The 19,257-nt window shown below is 41.4% G+C and overlaps 1 protein-coding gene across 2 annotated transcripts; it reads left to right on the plus strand.

The window, feature by feature from the left end:
- The first annotated feature begins 6,132 nt into the window (after window positions 1–6,132).
- Window positions 6,133–18,790, plus strand: LOC106607369 (GATOR1 complex protein NPRL3). Of its 2 annotated transcripts, XM_014204285.3 has the most exons (14): window positions 6,194–6,660; window positions 6,760–6,829; window positions 9,772–9,810; window positions 10,690–10,822; window positions 12,359–12,433; window positions 13,955–14,108; window positions 14,369–14,450; window positions 14,547–14,684; window positions 15,257–15,413; window positions 16,109–16,215; window positions 16,635–16,764; window positions 17,194–17,386; window positions 17,615–17,807; window positions 18,329–18,790. In XM_014204285.3, the coding sequence occupies exons 1-14, from the start codon at window positions 6,462–6,464 to the stop codon at window positions 18,492–18,494; spliced, it is 1,836 nt and encodes a 611-aa protein (XP_014059760.1). In that variant the 5' UTR covers window positions 6,194–6,461; the 3' UTR covers window positions 18,495–18,790. The 2 variants fall into 2 exon arrangements, with proteins under 2 accessions (XP_014059761.1, XP_014059760.1); XM_014204286.3 differs by lacking the exon at window positions 9,772–9,810 and having other exon boundaries at window positions 6,133–6,660.
- Window positions 18,791–19,257: the final 467 nt, after the last annotated feature.

Here is a 19,257-nt window from a genome sequence, read left to right on the forward strand (position 1 = left end):
TTATTGAAAGTAATGTAATACTGGAAATGTTTTTGTACACACCCATTGCAATTTTTATGTTCACCTGACATGGACTTATAAATCAACAAAGTAGCTTATTATATTTGAGTGCTACATAAGTACTTACATTTAGCAAGGTGATAATACTTTTATTGCAAAGTCAGCTAAACAAATGTATATAATTCAAGGTTGACAATTAAAAGGTAAATTGTAAACACACAATATGTTTACCTGATTTGAACACAAAATTATGTTACAAATGCCAACTAAATATCACATGTAACAAAATAAAAGTATCTTTTTTATGTAAATTGCACTAAATACGTTTGTGTGCAAAATTACTTAAATAACTGTTGTTCGAAAGAATTTCTTTGTGTGAGAAAGTGAAATCATTTGAGTTCAAGGTACTTAAAGTAAAACAAATGTTATGCTAACTTATAAAAATCAGGTTTTGTTTTGTTGCAATTGCGTTTAAGTTGCATCTACAAGCAAATAAATATTCAATGTGCAAGCTGTGTTTTGTTATATTCACTTATACAACTAAGCTACTGTCACTTAAAAAGAATATGTTATAAATACTTAAAAGTGTGTACTTGTTTAGGTCAACTTAAAAATGTAAAGTTCACATGACTTCTCATCAAATTTTGTGTCAAAACAAATAAAAGTTTATTTGTCACGTGCGCTGAATACAACAGGTGTAGACCTTACAGTGAAATGCTTACTTACAGGCTCTAACCAATAGTGCAAAAAAAGGTATTAGGTGAATAATAGATAGGAAAATAAATAAAACAACAGTAAAAAGACAGGCTATATACAGTAGAGAGGCTATAGAAGTTGCGAGGCTACATACAGACATCGGTTAGTCAGGCTGATTGAGGTAGTATGTACATGTAGATATGGTTAAAGTGACTATGCATATATGATAAACAGAGAGTAGCAGTAGCGTAAAAGAGGGGTTGGCGGGTGGTGGGTGGGACACAATGCAGATAGCCCGTTTAGCCAATGTGCGGGAGCACTGGTTGGTCGGCCCAATTGAGGTAGTATGTACATGAATGTATAGTTAAAGTGACTATGCATATATGATAAACAGACATTAGTACTTAAAGTGTTTGAGTGTGTGAAACATTTGGAAATATTTAAGTTCAGTCTACTCAATATTTTTGTGCTAGTAAAGCATAAGGATTTACAGCGTGAGTGGCGGGCAGGTTGAAAGAGAAAACAATACATTTAAAAATCAATGAATGTATAATTATTGAGCAATTTAGGCTACATTAAGGTTTTTCATTCATTATTTTGGGCTATCTGGCATTAGTGGGTAAAAGTCTCTGCACTGCCCCATGCAGCCTCCGCAGTCGTCAGGGTTTTCATACAGCAGTTGTGAAGGAAGTTGCCAAGGAAGTGAGTTTGTGTTTTATGCTGGACCTCCCGCCCCTATCTACAGTCAACCAATCATGTCAATGAGGAGCTATACGGAGCCCTCTGCATTGTGAGTCGAGAGTGAAGAAAATAGTTGAGCGGAGAAGCGGTCCCGCGAGTGCACAGGCCAGTCAAGAGCGCAAATTAAACTTGAGAGCTTGCAAGTGTGACTTTAAGCGAGCAGAACCTCATCGTTGATCAAAAAGAAAAATGTCTTAAACAGTACATATAGAACTGTAAGCAAACGTGATGGCATTTCATAAAAAAATATATATATTTCACTGTGACCTGCTGCTGAGCAGGCTGTTACTGAGTGTGTGAGACTGAGTGTGTGAGTGAATTAATTAATGAATGAATGGTGGAGACGAGGAGGGACAGAGGGGTGTGCGTGCGTTGAGAGCACTGGTTGAGAGAGTGCTGCACGGAGACAGAGCAGCAACTTTTTACCAGTTGTAGGTAGCCTATTTATACTGAACGCAACATGCAATAATTTCAAAGATTTTACTGAGTTACAGTTCATATAAGGAAATCAGTCAATTGAAATAAATTCATTAGGCCATAATCTATGGATTTCACATGACTTGGCACAGGTGCACCAATGGAAGGGCATAGGCCCACCCACTTGGCAGCCAGGCCCACCCACTTGGCAGCCAGGCCCACCGACTGGGCAGGCAGGCCTAGCCAATCAGAATGCGTTTTCCCCACAAAAGGGCTTTATTTCAGACAGAAATACTCCTCAGCACCCCCCTCCACCCCTCTCAGACGATCCCACAGGTGAAGAAGACAGATGTGGAGGTCCTGGAATGGCGTGGTTACACATGGTCTGCTGTTGTGAGGCCGGTTGGATGTACTGCCAAATTCTCTAAAACGATGTTGGAGGCAGCTTATGGTAGAGAAATGAACATTCAGTTCTCTGGCAACAGCTCTGGTGGACATTCCTGCAGTCAGCATGATAATTGCACGCTCCCTCAAAACATGAGACATCTGTGGCATTGTGTTGTGTGAGAAAACTGCACATTTTAAAGTGGCCTTTTATTGTCCCCCAGCACAAGGTGCACCTGTGTAATGGTCATGCTGTTTAATCAGCTTCTTGATATTCCACACCTGTCAGGTGGATGGATTATCTTGGCAAAGTTAGTAATGCACACTAACAGGGAAATTAACAAATTTGTGCACAACATTTGAGAGAAATACGTTTTTTTTTTGCAAATGGAACATTTCTGGGATTTTTTTTATTTCAGCTCATGAAACATAGGACCAATACTTTACATGTTGCGTTTATATTTTTGTTCAGTGTAGATTGGTCATTATTGAGACACGCTAGAAATGATATAACGGCAACAAAGCAATGGAAAACGACTTTAGGCACACTAGAGCTCTTTAGATAAATTCGCTCAGAGGTGGTTATTAAAAGTAAACTGGATTCTCATGTCGACTTTTATTATGGATAACAGTATCAAGCAAAGGGGTTTACTCATTCTGGGTGGCCGGTAGCCTAGTGGTTAAAGTGTTGGGCCAGTAACTGAAAGGTTGCTAGATCGAATCCCTGAGCTGACAAAGTAAAAATCTGTCATTCTGCCCCTGAACAAGACAGTTAACCCACTGTTCCTAGACTGTCATTGTAAATAAGAATTTGTTCTTAACTGACTTGAATAGTTAAATAAGTGTAAAACAAAAAAGTGCTCAGTTCTAGGGTCTGGAGTGATGTGTGAGTGGACATTTGAAGTGTATGTTTCATGATTAACTACTCATGGTGTGATTGTGATAACATACAGGAACTCAAGTCCTTTAGTTCACCCAACCTAGAATACCTCACAATCAAATGCCGACTGTATTACCTCCCAAGAGAATTCTCTTCGGTTATAGTCACAGCCATGTATATTCCCCCTCAAGCCAATACCACGACGGCCCTCAAAGTACTTCACTGGACTTTATGCAAACTGGAAACCACATATCCTGAGGCCGCATTTATTGTAGCTCGGGATTTTAACAAAGCAAATTTGAGAAAAACGTTACCGAAGTTCTATCAACACATTGACTGTAGTACTCGCGCTGCTAAAACACTCGACCACTGATACTCCAACTTCCGAGATGCCTACAAGGCCCTCCCCCGCCCTGCCTTCGGCAAATCTGATCACAACTCCATTTTGCTCCTCCCTTCCTATAGGCAGAAACTCAAACAGGAAGTACCCGTGCTAAGGACTATTCAACGCTGGTCTGACCAATCGGAATCCACGCTTCAAGATTGTTTTGATCATGTGGACTGGGATATGTAGCCTCGAGAACAACATAGACAAATACACTGATACGGTGACTGAGTTTATCAGGAAGTGTATAGGAAATGTTGTAACAACTGTGACTATTAAAACCTGCCCGAACCAGAAACCGTGGATAGGTGGCAGCATTCGCGCAAAACTAAAAGCGTGAACCATCCCATTTAACCATGGCAAGGTGACTGGGAATATGGCCGAATACGAACAGTGTAGTTATTCCCTCCGTAAGGCAAATAAACAGGCAAAACGCCAGTATAGAGACAAAGTGGAGTCGTAATTCAACAGCTCAGACACGAGACGTATATGGCAAGGTCTACAGACAATCACGGACTACAAAGGGAAAACCAGCCACGTCGCGGACACCAACGTCCTGTTTCCGGACAGGCTAAACACCTTCTTTACCCGCTTTGAGGATAACACAGCGCCACCGACACAGCCCGCTACCAAGGACTGTGGGCTCTCCTCCTCCGTGGCCGACGTGAGTAGGACATTTAAGCGTGTTAACCCTTGCAAGGCTGCCGGCCCAGACGGCATCCCTAGACACGTCCTCAGAGCATGCACAGACCAGCTGGCTGGAGTGTTTACTGACATATTCAATCTCTCCCTATCCCAGTCTGCTGTCCCCACTTGCTTCAAGATGTCCATTATTGTTCCTGTACCCAAGAAAGCAAAGGTAACTGAACTAAATGACTATCACTGCGTAGCACTCACATGAAGTGCTTTGAGAGATGAGTTAAGGATCATATGACCTCTACCTTACCTGACACCCTAGACCCACTTTAATTTATTTACCGGCCCAATAGACCCACAGACGATGCAATCGCCATCGCACTGCACACTGCCACTTCCCTATCCCATCTGGACAAGAGGAATGCCTACGTCAGAATGCTGTTCATTGACTATAGCTCAACACCATAGTACCCTCCAAGCTCATCATTAAGCTCAGGGCCCTGGGTCTGAACCCCGCCCTGTGCAACTGGGTGCTGGACTTCCTGACGGGTCGCCTCCAGGTGGGCCCCACAAGGGTGCGTGCTCAGACCCCTCCTGTACTCCCTGTTCACTCATGACTGCGTGGCCACACACGCCTCCAACTCAATCATCAAGTTTGCAGACGACACAACAGATTACCAACAATGACGAAAAGGAGGAGATCAGGGCCCTGGCAGCGTGGTGCCAGGAAAATAACCTCTCCCTCAACGTCAACAAAACGAAGGAGCTGATTGTGGACTTCAGGAAACAGCAGAGGAAACACGCCCCTATCCACGTCGATGGGACAGCAGTGGAAAAGGTGGAAAGCTTCAAGTTCCTCGACGTACACATCACTGACAATTTGAAATGGTCCTCCCTCACAGACAGTTTGGTGAAGAAGGCGCAACAGCACCTCTTCAACCTCAACAGGCTGAATAAATGTGGCTTGGCCCCTAATACCCTCAGAAACCTTTGCAGATGCACAATTGAGAGCAAACTGTCAGGCTGTATCACCGCCTGGTACGGCAACTGAACCACCCGCAATCGCAGGGCTCTCCAGACGGTGGTGCGGTCTGCCCAACGCATCACTGGGGGCACACTGCCTGCCCTCCAGGACACCTACACCACCCGATGTCACAGGAAGGCCAAAAAGATCATCAAGGACATCAACCACCCAAGCCTACTGCCTGTTCACCCTGCTATCATCCAGAAGGCGGGTCAGTACAGGTGCATCAAAACTGGGACCGAGAGACTGAAAAACAGCTTTGATCTTAAGACCACCAGACTGTTAAGTAGCCATCACTAGCTGGCTACCACCTGGTTACTGTTGCCTGCAATTTAGAGACTGCTACCCTATTTTCATAGACATGGAATCACTGGCCACTTTAATAATGGAACACTAGTCACTTTAATAATGTTTACATACTGCTTTACTTATCTCATATGTATATACTTTATTCTATTCTACAATATTTTTGTCAATGCCACGCCGACATCGCTCATCCTAATATTTATATATTTCTTAATACCATTCCATTCTTTTTTTAGATTTGTGTATTGTTGTGAATTGTTAAATACTAATGGACTGTTGGAGTTAGGAACACAAGCAGTTCGCTACACCTGCAATAACATCTGCAAAATATGTGTATGTGACCAATAAAATGTGATTTGATTTGATATTTTATTTGGGTCTCGAGGTGATCACGTTTAAGAATCCCTGCTCTATGCTTTCCAGTTGTATTAGCCTCACGTGATCATGCTGGCGCGCGAGGCTACAGTACAGTTACATTGCTATTGAATGTGAAAAATAACAGTGATGATATTAACTGGTAAAATGCGAGATTTACAACAGGGTATTTGTTTCAGAATCGACCGATAATCTCACATAGTCACTGTAATCTCACACCCCACTAGCGGAACTATTTTTACGCTCTACATCACATATCAGTGTAACACACAACATTGGCAGGCAGCAGGTAGCGCTGAGCTGGAGGAGAGAAACAACAACACATCTAGCAGATAATGGAATTATATAAGTATTAAAATATATTGTCACCAGTATATTACCGAGTGTTGTTAAGTAGTTAATAAATGTAGCTAATGGTGCTGCGATAGCTAACATTAACCCTCAACATTTCTTAGCTAGCACAAGCTAGTTAGCTCGGAGCTAGCATACGAGCTAGCTATATTTAATAATTGTTGGAAAGTCTGGCAAGTGGTAGCTAGGTTTCTTATAACCATGTAACTAGCTACTGTAATGTTAAATATCAATTGACAAACAATTTGCTTACTCGACGTTAAAATATGTACATTCATTCATCTTCATTTGATTTACAAGGCGAGCGAAAATCTATGTATAAACAGTCTGAAAATAGCTTCTTCAAATGTGGTGAAAAGACAAGCCCTATCAGTGTAATTTTGGTTACTTCGGGTAGCCGAGGGAACAAATTGCTCTTTAGGTACCCATTTCAACGGGTTGCAGATTGCACATCTTCACTCACGAGTAAGTAGTCCTTGTTGTGTATGTGACGTTAGCTTGCTATGTGGTGTGATATGTAAAATTTGGTAAACAATCTTCTAATCTGATATCTTTGCCCAAAAGCAAAACAGCGAAGTCCATATGCATTGAACACTACAGGAGATGTTCTTGAAGACCCAGATGGAGATTCTAGGTATTGGTCATCATATTATGTCACCTACATAATGTTTCCATGTTTAGGTCTATATCACGATGGGGAAATAAACAACATCCCTTTGAATGGGGACTGTTAGCTTTCGAAAACCCTTCTCCTTATGTCGGATTTTCAGCCATTAAATTCGCCTGCATTTGGCTCGGTGTAAACTACAATTTCGATGCTGTGTTTTAAGGTTTAAAAACGTCAATAATCATTGCTTTCGAAGCAGTTTTCAAAACGTATGCTGATATGCCCCCTATGTTTCATGTCAGCGAGAAATAATCTTTCAAATAAAAAGATACACTTACTTTAGTAGTTTTACACAGATCCATACAGGTTGTGTGCCCCCAGTTTATGAACTACACTTCCTCCTCAGTTAGCCTACACACAGCTGTTAGGAGCATGCTAGATAGCCAATTTGCACAGGTGGCGGCCTATGTCTTCCATCAACAAGCTCTGTAACATGGACATATGTCCGTGTGGGAAAACTAACCCTATAAAGGTGTGTAGTAACTTAAATAAAAAAGTATTTCTCACTGAAATGAAAGATACATTCCTTATGTTTCCAATATAGTACCTCAGGAAATGCTTGTTAATGTTTAGAGCAAGTGTTGGGGTTCTCAACAAAACTAGTCAGAAGATACTATCATCAATATGTGCTAAAGTAGTTAGAATTTCTGAATGGGGTAGGGGACTGTGTGACACTGCACCAGTGTGACGCTTCAGCATATTCATCATACGTTTTGTTAACCAGTCAAGTTTTGGATATGTTCATATCAGAACAAAATTAGTCAAATTAGTCAACATTTGACTAAAACAATGGCGGTATGTGTGTTGGCTAGGGTCCTATTGGCTCTGGTTCACCCAAGAGGGCTAGGGTTGTATTTGTGCCCTCTTGCAAATGTGTCTGTGATATTACAGCATTGGTTCATGGCAATACACACCCATCTGTTATTTGGAATATGTGATTATGAAAGTCAGGCTATATGTATGTCAAATAAATGGATAGGTTACATGAGCTTTTTAACCTTGTTACATAAATGCCTTTTGTTTAACATGTGGGCTTTTAAAGTGTTTGCGTTTTAATTTTCAAGTGACATTCAGACAATAAGAAATGGCTGGCATGCAAAATAGTGGCCACAAGATACAGATTTTTTTTATTGAACATTTCAGTCACTCATTTAATTTAAAAGGAAGAATTTAACAAAAATACACATGCCTACAATTGATACAGTGAGGGGGGAAAAGTATTTGATCCCCTGCTGATTTTGTACGTTTGCCCACTGACAAAGAAATGATCAGTGTATAATTTTAATGGTAGGTTTATTTGAACAGTGAGAGACAGAAACACAAAAGAACTGTCAATATCCCTCGGCCTGGGGCTCCATGCAAGATCTCACCTCGTGGAGTTGCAATGATCATGAGAACAGTGAGGAATCAGCCCAGAACTACACGGGAGGATCTTGTCAATGATCTCAAGGCAGCTGGGACCATAATCACCAAGAAAACAATTGGTAACACACTACGCCGTGAAGGACTGAAATCCTGCAGCGCCCACAAGGTCCCCCTGCTCAAGAAAGCACGTATACATGCCCGTCTGAAGTTTGCCAATGAACATCTGAATGATTCAGAGGACAACTGGGTGAAAGTGTTCTGGTCAGATGAGACCAAAATGGAGCTCTTTGGCATCAACTCAACTCACCGTGTTTGGAGGAGGAGGAATGCTGCCTATGACCCCAAGAACACCATCCCCACGTCAAACATGGAGGTGGAAACATTATGCTTTGGGGGTGGTTTTCTGCTAAGGGGACAGGACAACTTAACCGCATCAAAGGGACGATAGACGGGGCCATGTACCGTCAAATCTTGGGTGAGAACCTCCTTCCCTCAGCCAGGGCATTGAAAATGGGTCATGGATGGGTATTCCAGCATGACAATGACCCAAAACACACGGCCAAGGCAACAAAGGAGTGGCTCAAGAAGATGCACATTAAGGTCCTGGAGTGGCCTAGCCAGTCTCCAGACCTTAATCCCATAGAAAATCTGTGGAGGGAGCGGAAGGTTCGAGTTGCCAAATGTCAGCCTCGAAACCTTAATGGCTTGGAGAATATCTGCAAAGAGGAGTGGGACAAAATCCCTCCTGAGATGTGTGCAAACCTGGTGGCCAACTACAAGAAATGTCTGACCTCTGTGATTGCCAACAAGGGTTTTGCCACCAAGTACTAAGTCATGTTTTGCAGAGGGGTCAAATACTTATTTCCCTCATTAAAATGCAAATAATTTTATAACATTTTTGACATGCGTTTTTCTGGATTTTTGTTGTTGTTATTCTGTCTCTCACTATTCAAATAAACCTACCATTAAAATTATAGACTGATCATTTCTTTGTCAGTGGGCAAGCGTACAAAATCAGCAGGGGATCAAATACTTTTTTCCCTCACTGTAGTTACTCAAATAAAAGCTACAGGCCTATTTACATCAAGTTAGGCTTACTCTTTACCAATTTCAACCCATCTATGATATTAACATGGTAATTACTCTAGTAACTTGTTGTTATTTAGTTATTGCTTTGTTGTTGCATTTTAATGGAGTTGAATCCACTAACCACAACATCTAATGTTGACTACTATGCAATTACAAAGCAAATGCTAAATTACTTTGTAATAACATGTTCATAACATTGTTACTGGGTTAATTATAGCATTTGTACTCCGGTACAAGAGCAATGCATCGTGAAGCGTTACAACATTTTCTGTAATCAAGTCTTAGGTACAAAAATTAGATCAATTTGCTTTAAAATATTTATTCAAGTCACTCTCAAGTGGTAATCTTGTTTAGATTTGTTTGTGATGTCCTTCTGTTATGCATTCTGTCCAATTGTCTGCTGCATTCTTTTCTTTTGTTTGCGTTTTTTTTTTATGGCCCTATTCCCATTTCAGAGAACAAACTCCACTAACTGATGAACAGTTGGTAGCAGGGTAAGACCAAATCATTCTAAAACCACCTTTCCTTTGTTTAGAACACCCTTGTCTTTATTCACTCCTTCCTTCCTGTTTTGTCTTGCATATATATATATATATCCTGTGTGTGTGTACATATATATGCCTACGCCAACCTTAATCTCTGAAATTCCTGTTGAATTATTACAGATGGAATGATTCACTGGTCTATCTTGGTTAATCCTGCATTTCAATTCAGCCTTGTTAAATGATTGCTCCAAAACCAGCAACGTAGATTCTTCAGTTCATTTAGCATTGGAATCCACTTCATCTGATGATATTTGATTGTTGGGAAATCAATTCTGAATAGATACATAGACTTCTTTTACATGGCTAAACCAATCAGAGCCATAATAATATCCTGACTTATTTCTCATAACAAAAACATAGCCATGATTAAGATTGGATTAGAATTTGTCCCTTTTCGGTTTTCTGGTGGAATAATACCACCTGATGATGATGATATCATTTTTTTTGATGATGGGGCCAGCCTGCAGCATGAGCTATGTAAACCAGCATGAGTCTGTCACCTCCCCTTTACAAAGCCCTCACCTTCTCTGCCAGAGGGGGCTTGTTCACTGTTGTCTCTCCTCTCCAAGTACTATTTACACCAGCTCCTTTCAAACTGTGATCTATCAATCAGGTTGCAGGCTGATCCATGTGATTAACCTAACCCTCCTATCCATAGTCACACTATGGCTACCATTATAGGTTGATGGACTAAATATTAAAACAAAGACAATGAAACCGAATTAGATATAATTGGCACTTTCTCAGATATCTTGTTGCTCTCCTCCCTTCCTGCTCGACTCTCGGCTGGTTTACTTAGGTCTTTTTCTCCTCTCTTTCTCCAATAAGGTTCTCTGACATCATCCTCGCCACTATCTTGGCCACCAAGTCTGATATGTGTGGGAAGAAGTTTGAGCTGAAGATAGACAATGTGCGTTTCGTTGGGCACCCCACCCTCCTCCAGCATCCTCACACCATTCAGGTAAGATACTTTTTTGTGAATTTGTGATGGCCTGAGCATAAATACACATTCACCTGCAGAGATTCTCTGTCAGTCAGTCCACCAGTACCACGAAATCTGAACAATGACTGTATATGAATGGATGGACAAAGCCATCAATCACTTGACACAATTCATCCCTTTGTGAAGACTCAATAGCGCATTTGAAGCCAAGGAAGTCGGTTAATATGGCATCTCATGGATATATAACATGCGCAGTTTGAGCTACTCCAGACGTTGCAGGCTAGCTCAGTGCTGCCCCCTCTCAATGATTATATTAAGTTGAAGGCCTACCGGGGTACTGCAGGCTTCCATTAGTCATTTAGTAGATGCTCTTCTGCAGAGCAATTTACAGGAGCAGCTAGGGTTAAGTGCCTTGCTCAAAGGCACATCGACAGATTTTTTTACCTAGTTGGCTCGGGGGTTGGAACAAGCGACCTTTTGGTTTTAAAATAATCCGTTTAAAGACATACATCTGGTGTAATAGAATTAATTATTGGTACCATGTTTGTCTTAGAATATTTTTCATTTATTTACATGAAGATTGACCACGAAGATTGACATTTTCCCAATCACTATTTTCTGCAAACAATTCTTGCAGTACTGCGGTCGGCTTTGAACTTTGTGGCTTCAATGAGAGGGGGCAGTTCTTCTCCCCTTGATCTGAAACAGCAATTCTCCTTTGACTTCTAATTCCACTCTGAGACTGTGAATTCAGGTCCCTTGCTCCATCTAGTGGAAGAAGTGCCTTACATCTCAGTGTTTCACAATCATTATTTGACAATTCACAGAAGTAAGATAGAACGGTTGAATATAAGGGGTGGGGGTGGAGAAATCATTTGGAGTGAAATTCTAGACAAATATTGAAATGGTTTGTAACGTAACTAAAACGTATCTAACCTAAGTAGGTTGATGATAGGTACTATTTCATTCACTAGACTACATGTGGCCTATTAGAAGGTTGAAATTAATGTCCTGATGAACCTGATAACAAATTACTCAACTGGTGCAGTGAATCATTTGCTTTCCATAAAGACATGTATTTAATCCATGTGATTTGTATGCTGTTGATTGTATCCAAATGGCAATTTCTCATCAGTGTGATCCCCTAAAAACAGAGCCTGAGCTGTATGTTAGAATCCTTACAAAATGGCCCTTTTCAGAAATTATACCAACAATTCATGAGCTATGGCACTCATAGAATGGTATTTAAAAGCTTAATTGAATACCTACTGTAATAAACCAAGCTTTAAAAAGTGCAGTTATATATTTATGTATTTTTGTAAATAAGATGTTGAAAATACCAGTATAAAAGGAGCCTTTTACAGCTGTTTATTCTTGTCTAGAGAGCTTTGTCACAGGACTAACATGAATGTTTTCACTGTGTTGTTTATACATTTCAATAAATACAATAGCAAGTATTATGATTTAAATAGTGGTGTGCAAAGCCATTGATCATAGAATGATTTAGAACATCTTATATCTATTATATTTATTATCTTATTTCTTTCTGTCCAGGTGTCTAAGACAGACCCCTCACCTAAGAGGGAGATGCCCACCATGATCCTGTTCAGTGTTGTGTTTGCTCTGAGGGTAAAAACGTCATTTTTATTTTATTTTCCATAAATAGCTTTCTCTTTCCTCTTGAATATAATTACTGTCATGTCAATAATATTCCTCTTCATTTGATGCATAAGTGCTTATATACAGGTTTGGATTAGCTAAATGTTTTAGCACATTATGTGCTTATTTTACAAACACCACATTCATTGGTGATAAATACATTTTCTCTAATTAAATAAAATAAATTGGCTGGTAATTTGGGTGGGTGAGGCCAGGTCAGGGAGAGTGCTTTCCCAGAAAGGGATGGGTCTCTTGGGGTGATAACATTCCAGCATGGGGTCTATCTGTGGTAGAAAGGAGGGCGAGAGCTGGGTGGGGGCAGTGGGCTCTGTTTAATCACTCTACCCAGCATGGCACTACCCTCCCCTGGGCATGACTCAGCCTGGCAGACTGCTGATTCACTGGAGGCTGCCAAGCCCTGCACAGCTGAGACTGGGCGGAATGTGCTCAGTCATGTTCTAACCTCATATCTGCCCAGAAACCTGCCCAGCAACCCACCCAGCCTGTCACTCACTGCCATTTTCCATGGCTCTGCGCCTAACATGATGATGCAGAAAATGATGTCCTGCCCTTTTGACTTGTTTGGGTTTTGTTTTGAAATATGAGTAATTTGTTTAAATACGCTATTGATTCATATTTTTTGTAATTGAGTGCCAGTAATGTCACTCAATGTCAGGTCACACAAAATTATTTCACTGCAATAAATAACATTTAACATACATTTATTGATAAAATATGTGATATAATTGTTTTTGTAGTATGCAAATGTTTTAAATGAGCAGTTTGGAACTAGGGCCATTTTACCACTCACATTTTTTTTTTTTAAATAAAGTTATTATTGAAGTTCTAAATGGATTATGTTGCTAATATTGCTGTTTTGAAGTTACTTAGAGATTACAATATTTTAAAGTCAACATGTTTTACAGTCAGCAATGCTGCTAATACTCAGATCTAGTGATGTAAACAAACCGATATCTTGAGTTACTGACTTGCCGGACCATAGATTCCCTATTTGTTACAATTACAATGTAATAATTTAGTAGATGCTCACAATTTCAACCAATGTGTTATAACTATTACAGATTTATAATCATCTACAAACTAATAATAAAGTACTTTTTAGTAGTAAAAACTTTAAGGGATATTTCGATATTTCAGTCTCTGCGTGCAGTTTGAAGGAAGTTGCTAACTAGCTCAAGCGCAATTGCTAACTAGTGTTAGCGCAATGACTGGAAGTCTATAAACTTCCAGTCATTGCGCTAACGCTAGTAAGCATTGGCTCACGAAACGATCTTTCACTTCCTTCATACTGGACGCAGAGACAAAAATGGTATCGACGAGTTCTTCTGACTATGGGGAATTAGATAAAGGGCCTTAATTGCCACAATCTCGAAGTATCCCTTTAACCAAGTGTTGAAGTGTGATCAGTGTTCCAGTTGCTTTGCACCAGTGTCTCATAATGCCGTCTCTCTGTCCTGGCGCCCCTTACAGGCCAACGCCGACCCGTCAGTCATCAGCTGCATGCACAACCTGTCCCGGCGCATCGCCATCGCCCTGCAGCACGAGGAGCGCCGCTGCCAGTATCTCACCAGAGAGGCCAAGCTGATGCTGGCTGTGCAGGACGAGGTCACCAACATGACCGAGAGTGAGTCACATACTATATTACCCAAAACACACCACTCAGTGCTTGAGTCTAGTACCATAAAGTACCAGCCATTAAGTACCATGAAGTTCCTACTTTACTCTGATAGCATTTTACAGAACAATGCATATATTTTCCTCTCCATATTGTTCCAAAGAAGATAGGGATGAGAGGTGTCTTTGTCAGTCTTCACGTGACATGGATTTACAATGTCATAGAGAGGTCAATGTATGTGACTTGATTTTCTGTGTTTTCGTTCTTAGCTGATGGCAGCCCTCAGTCACCGTTCAGACAAATCCTTCCTAAATGCAAACTTGCCAGGGACTTGAAGGAGGCATATGACAGGTTTGTAAAAACGCCCTACAAAATCATGTATTTGTGGATAGTTTCTTTGTTCTTACAGTGCAGATGTAATAATAGAGTCTGTGTTGTGTTATCTAGCCTGTGTACAACAGGGGTGGTGAGGCTCCATATCAACAACTGGCTGGAGGTGAGCTTCTGTTTACCTCACAAGATCCACCGGGTAGGGAGCAACCACGTACCCCCAGAGGCTCTGGAGCGTAGCCTCAAGGCCATAAGGTGTGTATGTGTGTGAGTCCTTTTGTGAGCGACTGAACACTGTGACGTGTGGGTTACAAGTTGTAACTGACGGCAGAACTTTGTAGGCTTTCATTGTATGTGGATCAGATCTGTATTCTGGAAAGTTTTCCAGTAATAATATACCGAGGCTGTGAGAGAGAGAACTCTTTGTGGTAACAGTTAGCTCTTGTGGCCTGCTTCTTTATGTGGAACTATTAACTGCATCTGGTGAGAAGCTCCACCAATAATTTCCTGTAGGCCACAGCGCCACCTAATGGCGTTCTTTATTTAATTCTTCTGCCTTTCACATGCTTATGTTCAGTCAGACCAATGTTACAGCGTCTTCATCTCAAAATACTACTACAACTCCAATTTTGCCCTTAGTAAAACATGCATTGAAACTTAAATATAAGCCATAATGATAGCTATATATTATGAGTATTTTCCAAGAGAGAAAAATGAGTACATTTCTAGCAATTTCCATACACTTCAGGGACTATATAGAATGTAACTAGTGATAATTAGTCATTAACATGAGCTCTGTGTTAAATGTATGTGTTGTTGTCCCCCAGGCCGTATCATGCTCTGCTGTTGCTGGACAGTGAGAAGGCTCTGCTGGCCCAGCTGCCTTTGGACTGCTCTCCTGCTCTGGTGCGCCTCATTAAGACCTGCTCTGCAGTCAAGAACCTGCAGCAGCTGGCACAGGATGCAGACCTGAACCTGCTACAGGTTGGTAGGAGCACCTTGCATCAGTACACACTAATACATGGGTATTTGATTGTTTATTTTAATACTTATTTTCTGTGTATTTGAGTATTTTCAAATAATGTGGCTGAATAAAATACTTCTATTGGAAGTATGTAAGTGTATTTAAAATAATTTCCTATAAATAGCCTACTATTTGAAAGCATTTTCAAATACTAATTTCAAACACTATTTTCAAATGCCCAGGTTTAATGCAATGGAGTGTATTTGAGTCAATGTATTTTTAAATACTTTCCAAAGTGTATTTCCAAATACGTTCCAATATTCAACTACTTGTCTTTAAAAATAAAATATAAATACTTACTTCCAAATGTATATGAGAGCAATTGAAATACCCTAAATAGTATTTGAAGCCAGGTTTAGTTGACATTGGCCCACTTTTCAACAGGGGACTATATTTGATTGTAAGTTGCTACACACTAACATGCTGCAATATAAAGAATTGTCATAAAGAATAGCAAGTCATTACAAACTGTCCTCAATGTCAAGTCATAGCGTTGGTGTCATAATGTTGCTGTTCTCGTACTGCCATCTAGTGGGGTAAATTAGGAATCTTCTTTCTCTTCAGTAATATTTCATTTTTATACAGACAGATTCTGTCCATGACCAATAATGCATTTTCACAGTTACATTTTTGTTTCTGTTCATTGTGTGTGCAGATCTTCCAGATTGCTGCTCACCTGGTGTACTGGGGAAAAGCCATCATAGTGTACCCTCTGTGTGAGAACAATGTCTACATGCTGTCCCCACACGCCAACATCAGCCTGTGAGTATCTGTGTGTGTGTGTGTGTTTGAACAGCCTTGTGCTCCCTTTCTCTCCTTCTCTCATTCCTGCCATGCCTCATTAACAAGGTGTGTGCTGAGAGGTGGCTAAACTAATGAACCAGACACTGTAATCTGTACATCCATTTTATACCAACATAATAAGCTGTCATCATGAGCATCAGGGTGCTAATGTTGAATTATAACCTAATGATTGGATGGTGAATCTATAACAAAATGTGATGTCATATCATGTCAACCCATTATTTTTGTTGACTGAATTAGATTTTCTTTGGGCCACTCATGGTCCGTCTATGTTTCGTACTGTCGAGTGAAAGGATGTTCTCCTGCTTGAACATTTGTAACGGGTACAGTATGAATATGAAGAAGTAAGAAATCACCATCTCCTTCTTCTTGCATAGGTACTCTCCATTGGCTGAGGGGTTTGGCCAGCAGTTCCCAGGTCATGACCTGCCTTCCATGCTGGCCAAGTTCTCCCTGCCCCTCTCACTGTCTGAGTTTAGGAACCCACTGGATGCGTCTGTGCAGGAGGTAGGTCTATTAGGAAATACACACGCTCATTTTGACTAAAAGATAGCTTCCAGAAAGCTACTCAGCATGTAATTGATACCCTAGAAATGCTGATGTCTGAAGCAGAAAGAACATCTGGGCTCTCTCCCAGACCCATCCTGGTTTGGCCGAGCTCTCTAAGCGAACATGATAAATTATAAAAGACATCAAGTCCATCCTTCTCAACATCTATTTTTCATGAGAACAGGACCAGAACACGCGGCTATTTCTTGGCTCTATTTTGGGCCAGGTTGGAACCTGTCTGAATCAGATGTGCCCAGTTACATGGTGATGCTTCTTCCAGTTCCACTTGTTCAGTTTTTGTCTTTGAGTGGTGTCTCTAACCCAGTTTGTCCTTTCTCCTTTCCCCTCCACCACCTTCCCTCTCCGCCTCCCTCCTCCTCTGGCCAGGCCCAGCTGATCCAGATGGTGGTGTGGATGCTCCAGCGGCGCCTGCTGATCCAGCTCCATACCTATGTGTGTCTGCTGGTGCCCCCCAGTGAGGAGGAGCCAGGTCTGCTGCGGGACGAGGAGCTCCCCCTGGTGGCCCGGGTGGGGGGCCGCAGCCTCAGCACACCCAGCGCACTCAGCTTCGGATCCCCAAGTATGTGAACTTCCCCTTCAACCAGCTGTCTTGCACACAGCTGATGGAAGATAGAGGATGTTTTTATGTACTACCGTGCCTGGTTAACCTGTTCAATACCTGTTCAAAAGGGTTACCTGCTACAATTGTGCCTCTAGTCAGCTAATCATCAACCCCTGTGTCATTCCTTCTCCTCAATCAATGTCTGTCTCTCTCATTCTCTCCACCCCTCACTCTCTCTCTCTGTAGCCAGCAGTGATGACATGACCCTGACCAGTCCCAGTATGGATAACTCCAGTGCAGAACTGCTTCCTGGTGGAGACTCTCCGCTAAACAGGAGGATGACCGAGACGTTACTGGCCAGCCTGACAGAGCACGAGCGCCAGGTCATCCTTAATATCCCGGCTGCACAAAGTCCTGAAGACCTGCGCATGTTTGCCAGGTACAGTATGTCCCCTGCCCTTTACTATTTGGCACCAAGGTGGGCTACTGTATTTCAGTGGCGTAATGGCGCCCTCTATTGTGTAACAGCCAGCATGACAGCTGGTTCGTTTTGAAGGACCTGGGCTGGAGGCTCTTGTGACTCGTATATCTTCAGAACAAACATACATCTGTCAGCTTGGTCTTGTGGGGAATTAAAGGATTTTTGTTCAAGGCTTAGATTTTTTATTTTTTTATTCTCATCCTGTCTTCATGTATGAATATATGGGAAAGAGAATGGTGTTTTTCAGTTGTGTAACAATTGTTGAGAGTGCAGAAGTGAGAAAAAGCTTCAAGGAAAATGCCAAAGCCCTAAGCAGTGAATCAATAGTGTGACTGCATAGTGTGCAGGATGCACTAATGTGATTACTGGCTCTAACAAGTGCTGCTTCATGCTAGATTTACTCAGCTAATGATTTGGTGGAGAATTTGCTTTAGTCTCATTTCTCTGCCTGTTGTGTGACGTTCCTTCCCTCTTTCCAGGCTGCTGCACTACTTCCGAGGGCACCATCACCTGGAGGAGATCATGTATAACGAAAACATGAGGCGCTCTCAGCTGAAGACCCTCTTTGACAAATTCAGAAGTGTTCTGGTGGTCACCAACCATGAGGACCCTGTCATCTCCCTCTTCCAGTCTCCTCTGGAGTAGAGAGGGTAGAGAGGTCTGTCATGAGGTGAAGGACCCTTTCTGAAATACCAGATGGACAGAATGCTGCTGTACAAAGGCCTTATTATGGCGCTTGCTGCTTTCAGCCAACTGTACTCACCAATGCACCCCCCAAAAAATAAGATTTCTAAAAGAATAACTGTCTGCCCCTGCTTGGGGGACTGTGAGTGCATGTATATAGCTTTTAGATGCTTTAATTTGTCCCTTTCTCTCAGATGTCTTACGTTCAATGCCTTGTTTTCAATACTACATTATTGAATAAACAGTGTGTGAAGAGCTTTAGTGACACCTATAAATTGAGCAGTTTAAACACTGTACTCCACTTGAGGGGTTCCCAAAAGTGCTAAATCATCTCCAACAAACACAATGTAGGAAAACAAGCCTAATGCTAATTCCAGGCTGCAGGCAAGGCAGCCTCCCCCAGGAATCTCAGTGGGAGGGAAAGAATTAAAAGATGCCAAACAACAGACATGCTGTTTTTGCTTTGAGAGGAGGAGCACGACATTCCAAACATCTGTGAAATCAATGATTCCAAGAGAACTTTTCAAGCAAGGATGTTTATTAATGAGAATGGCTGGAATGACAATTCTAGTTGCTTTGATAGCAGGGAGGGGAGGCTAGATCAAATATTTTACAGATGTTTGGAATGTAGTTTAATCATTTGTAGCATACAAATATGGCATATTCCGGATTTGTGTTTGGGCAACAATGTGTGTATCTAAGAAGTAATGATAAATTGAGTCTG

The sequence above is a fragment of the Salmo salar genome, chromosome 06 (genome assembly GCF_965601325.2).
Source record: "Salmo salar chromosome 06, fSalSal1, whole genome shotgun sequence".
Classification (NCBI taxonomy): Eukaryota; Metazoa; Chordata; class Actinopteri; order Salmoniformes; family Salmonidae; genus Salmo; species Salmo salar.

Excerpts from the sequence above, each read along its gene's own strand:
- LOC106607369 (XM_014204285.3), top strand. The coding sequence starts at position 6,462 with ATGTACATTCATTCATCTTCATTTGATTTACAAGGCGAGCGAAAATCT. Across the intron at positions 14,685-15,256 it reads CGTAGCCTCAAGGCCATAAG|GCCGTATCATGCTCTGCTGT; the intron begins GTGTGTATGTGT and ends GTTGTCCCCCAG. Across the intron at positions 16,216-16,634 it reads CCACACGCCAACATCAGCCT|GTACTCTCCATTGGCTGAGG; the intron begins GTGAGTATCTGT and ends CTTCTTGCATAG.